A 5,276-nucleotide genomic window follows, 5' to 3' on the forward strand; every position below is an offset into this window, starting at 1 on the left:
TGAATGATATCAATGTGGCTGAGTGGAACGAAATTGCTCAAGCTTTCTTAACTGAGTATTTCTCTCCTAACAGAAATGATGACTTGATTGACAAGATGATGGGTTTCAAACAAGAATATGGAGAGTCTCTTAAAGATGTTTGGGAGAGATTCAAATATCTTCAACGTACATGCCCTCATCATGGCCTTGAGAAGTGGTTTCTGATTAAATACTTCTATAAGGGTCTTGACCCTGAAACAAAGGGTACTGTTGATAATGGTGCATGTGGTGTTTTTCTAGACAAGGGAGTTGATGATGCGTATGTTTTTCTTACAAATTTGGTTGTAAATCACTTCAATAACCTGAGAGCACCTAAGAAGGGAGGTAAACTTGAAGTGGAGGATTATTCTCTCTTATCATCTTAACTCACTGCGTTAACTCAGGAGATTCATTCTTTGAAGACTTCACTATCATCTGTTGCTCCTATGTGTATTAATGTATTGTCATCCATGGATCCTATGAATAATCTTGTTTTTGAAGTGTGTGGTGTTCAAGGACACTTGGGGTAATGAATGCTCTTATAATTTTCAAAATTCACAGAATTTCCAGATGGAGCAAGCAAATGTTTTTCAGCAAAGGCAACATTATAACCCTTACTCCAACATTTATAATCCTGGTTGGAGAGATCATCCGAATTTCTCATATAGGAACAACAATGCTCAGAATCTTCCTATGCCTAATCAGCAGCAACAGTATCAGCAATCTTATCAGAGTTCTCAACAAAAACAGGATAGACCTTCCCAGGGACCTATGAATCCTCCTGGATTTCAGAAGCCTCCTCAAAATTATGCTCCTCAAGCTAGTCAAGCTGCACAGCCTAATCAGACAAATGAGATGCTAAAAATACTGATGTAAGAGATTAAAGATATAAAAGTTCATAATAAGATGATGGAAACTCAGATTGCACAATTAGCTAGTTCTTCAACAACAATGCAGTCTTGCTCTTTACCATCACAACCAGCTCATCCAAAAGAGAATGTGAATGCCATTTCTGTTAGGAGTGGTCTTACCTATGATGGTCCTTCAATGCCTATTGCTGATATGTCTGCTGAGCAAGAAAAGGAAATCAGTAAAGATGATAATGTGAATGATGTTGATCAGACAAACAAGAGTGGAACTGAAGGAAGCATGAAAGCTAATAACGAGAAGATTGTAAATGCTCCTCCACCATTTGTGCCTAAGTTGCTATTCCCCAACAGGATGAACAAAACAAGGGTAGATCAACAGTTTGGAAAATTTATGACACTTGTCAAAAATATTGAGGTAACAGTTCCTTTCACTGATTTAATTTCTCAAGTTCCATCATGTTCAAAGTTTTTAAGGGATATTTTGACAAAGAAAAGATCTTTCGGTGAGGTGGAGACAGTTGCTTTTACTGAAGAGTGTAGTACTTTTTTACAAAATAAGTCTCCACCTAAATTTAAAGATTCTGAAAGTTTTTCAATTCCTTATCATTTAGGTGCATTATTTATTGACAAAACTTTATGTGACTTTAGCGTTAGCGTCTCTATCATGCCCCTCTCTATTTTTCAAAAATTAAATATGGGAGAGTTGAAATGCACACAAATGACATTACAAATGGCATACCGTTCTCTAAAATATCCTTTGGATATTTTAGAGGATGTGCCTGTCAAGGTTGGAAAATTTTATGTTCCCGTGGACTTTGTAGTGTTGGATATGGAAAAGGGTAGCCAAATTCCCATTATTTTGGGGAGGCTATTACTTTGTACTGCAGGTGCTTTCATAGATGTGAAAAATGGGACTCTAACTTTGAGCTTTGGCGATGATAAGATTACTTTTAATCTAACCTTTGCTCTTAAGTCCCCTTTGCTTGAGAACACTTATTGCAGGATTGATGTCATAGATGAGATTGTCCATGATGAGGTACCTCAAATTTTGTTGAATGATGCGTTGGAAGCAGTGTTGATGCTTGAAGCTTCAGAAGGAGAATGACATGTCGAAGTTCACTCGTTGATTCTTGAGTTGGATGGGAAGGCTGATTCAAGCCAAGGTTGTGAGGTAACAAACACTATTACTTCTTGTGATAAACATCATGTAAAGAAATTAGAGTTAAAGCCTTTGCCATTTAATCTCAAGTATCTGTTTCTTGATGATAATGAGTCTTTTCCTGTGATTGTTAGTTCTAATCTTGATGATGGTCAAATTTCAAAACTTCTTACTGTGTTGCATATGCATAAAAAAGCAATTGGGTATATTATTAATGATCTTACAGGGATTAGCCCAGACTTTTGCATGCATAGAATTCATCCAGATGAAGATCATAAGCCTTGTATACAAGGACAACGTCGTTCCCTAACATGCAAGAGGTTGTTAAGAAGGAAGTGATAGGGTACATACTTATATATATTTTATAAGATTTTATTCCTCATATTTGTTATATTTTATATTGATTTGGATTTTATTAATTAGATTTTAATATTTTATTGTAGGAAGTAAGAAAATCCTAAACTTGGATGGATTGGAGAATAAGAGTTTAATTTAGAGATTTATTAGAAGGAAAATCGGATTTGTTAGATTGCATGCGCGAAATTCACTGTCTGGGCCATATCTTGAGTTCTAGAAGTCAGAATTGGATGATTTAATAGCCCAAGCGAAGAGATCGGAATTATCTTTCATTATACAGAGGTCCAAGTATCAAATTATAACTGGAGCGACCCAGAATTATTGAAGAAAAGTCAGTTGCGAATTTTTCTTTAGATACCCAATTAATTTAGGAAACATACTTGTATTTTTCTAGAAGCATTAAAAGAATTTTATTATATATACATAGAGATATATATAGGGAGGGGGATCACTACTTTTTTTCTTGTAAAAGATTGAAGGTTTTCTTCTCTATTCTCATTAATATCAATTATGTGTTTTGTTAATCTAGGTATGAGCGAGTAGATTTTTAATCTAGGATTAAGTTAAACCCTAGTTATGATTGATGTATGATTTTCCCAATCCCCCCAATCTAGTTATATTACATGCTCTTACTTATTGAGTTGTGCTTAGTTAACAATTACATGTCAGACGTGATTATGTGTATTGTTTGAACTCAATATCTATTTATCAATGAAAGTGGATTTAGATGGTTATGATTTATCCAATAAGGACATGAATTTCTCCATGAAAATACATAGAACGGATTGTTAGGAAGTTAGGATGTTGTGTTTAATGTCTCTAAATTGCATGATACCATGAAAATAGGCTTGATTGTATTTTAGAGAAGCCATTAATACCCGAGAAAGGTTATTGGTATTTCATAAGGCGCGTATTTCCTCTTGAGTAATATATAATTAATTGGGGCTGGAAATCATAATTGTAACGCCCTCCAGACCCAGGGTATAAGTCTGGGGGTTACTAGCTAACCACCAAACCTGTACAATCTGATTAACAAATAATAAAGAAATGATTCTAAACCCCTTTAACACTAACCAGGATTTTTTAGATTGAAGTATGAAAACAAGAACCACTAACTACTTTATTACAAACCAAATTCAAAATCTTACAAACTCTCTTATTAAAAACCATTGTCTAACCAGTTTTAAACTAAGTTCATCTTTTATTCAAACACACACACTAACTATCTTCACTCCACCTGTTCGGGCAACTCAAAGCTTTCTTCCTGGATTGGAATCAACACCTTGGGTATAAGAGGATCCCGAGGCTTGACCCGCTTCTTTACCACTCGGGTCCTGATGGGTTTCATATTCCATCTTAACTGAAAACAATAAAGTGAATAACAACAAAAAGGGTGAGCCAAAAATTGCTCAACAAGTCCACAAAATATAAACAATGTTAAACAGTTTAAGTGGAATGGTAACCTAGGTATATCTGCAAAGATATAACCCCGCGAGTGTAGAAAGAAGGCCATTACTGGCGAGTACAAATGAACTAAACTGGACACAAGTTCGTATCTATACCCTGCTGATCAGGCAGGATACAGTGCAGATCTATATTCCACTATATAGATCCCGTCGGGCACCCAGGCACTACAGACTTAATCCCCAAAAGTATCACTATCCAGTCCATGGAATAGCAACCGGAACAATCAGTATGCTTTGATATATTCTAATCACCAGAATATATCAATATTTGTGAATAACAATTGGGATATGAACAATGAATTCCAAATGAAAAGGAAAAATCAAGAATCGAAATGAAATATGAACAAGAATCAAAAGAGTGCAAGCGTGATAAGAATATTAAGAAATATCACTATTTTAAAATTAGAATAGGGGAAAAAACTTGCCTTCTACGTGACTCACTGCAATTATGTCACCTTTGTCTATCACCGACTCAACCTGCCTTGATGGCTTAGCTTCTATTAGAGAAATAGTCTGGTTTAGTCATTTCGTACTTGAATTGCGTCTTGAATCGACTTCGCATCGTTCCTATTGTCTACCCATGCGCTTACGACTGACTCGTATATTACATATTAGCAAGTAAGACTCGATTAACCACATAATACACATAAGCACATAATCATTTTTATAGTTAAAATAGTTTTTGGAATCAAAATCGATTCGCTGATCGCTCAACTGATCATTATCTGACTCGTTTCTTATTTTTCAGAATCTTTCGGACTCGTTTCGGCACGCAATTCGATTGATAATCAAATAAATAACAAAGTCAACTAATTTCTAGAAGAAATTAGGTCTTAATATTATTTCTAATGAAATTATTTCATTTTTCTGAGTCAAAGGGCTTTCGTTTCGCTCGAATCGAACTAACGGTCTAATTAATATCAATTAAATACGGGTAAATTAATTTATTATTCAATATAAATAATTATTACTAATTTTTAAACCCTAAAATAATTTTTATATAATTATTTAAGAAAAATCAGAATTAAAAATGATTTTTCTATAATTTTTGGAATTAAAATGAATTTATTATGATTTATTGAAATAGAATAAAAATAAAAATAATTTGCAGAAACATTTGTCAGAAAACTATTCCTGACAAAAACACATCAAACCCGGGTATTTTACACGGGTCAAACAAGTCAAAATCCGGATCGTGAAGAACATGCCGGATTTTGCCCAGAATATGACCACCGGTGTAGATTCCGGTGAGCCATTTTTTGGCCAAAAATGGAACCGTTTTGTTCGTTTTTAAGCTGGGATCAATTCCAAATCATTTTGGCAATCTAATTCTGGCAACAACATCACGGAATAACCCTCAGGCACCTTCTCCGATCAAACGGACTTCATCTCCGGCGAAGTATCGAT

The 5,276-nt window shown here is 34.7% G+C and overlaps 1 protein-coding gene across 1 annotated transcript; it reads left to right on the forward strand.

The window, feature by feature from the left end:
- The first annotated feature begins 924 nt into the window (after window positions 1-924).
- Window positions 925-1,992, forward strand: LOC141686188 (uncharacterized). Its single transcript, XM_074491238.1, has one exon. It carries the CDS (start codon window positions 925-927, stop codon window positions 1,990-1,992), a length of 1,068 nt encoding a protein of 355 aa, XP_074347339.1.
- The last annotated feature ends 3,284 nt before the right edge of the window (window positions 1,993-5,276 follow it).

This window comes from Apium graveolens, chromosome 9 (assembly GCF_009905375.1).
Source record: "Apium graveolens cultivar Ventura chromosome 9, ASM990537v1, whole genome shotgun sequence".
Classification (NCBI taxonomy): domain Eukaryota; kingdom Viridiplantae; phylum Streptophyta; class Magnoliopsida; order Apiales; family Apiaceae; genus Apium; species Apium graveolens.

What these genes read in the sequence shown, in the direction of transcription:
- LOC141686188 (XM_074491238.1), top strand. Translation starts at nt 925, where the DNA reads ATGATGGAAACTCAGATTGCACAATTAGCTAGTTCTTCAACAACAATG.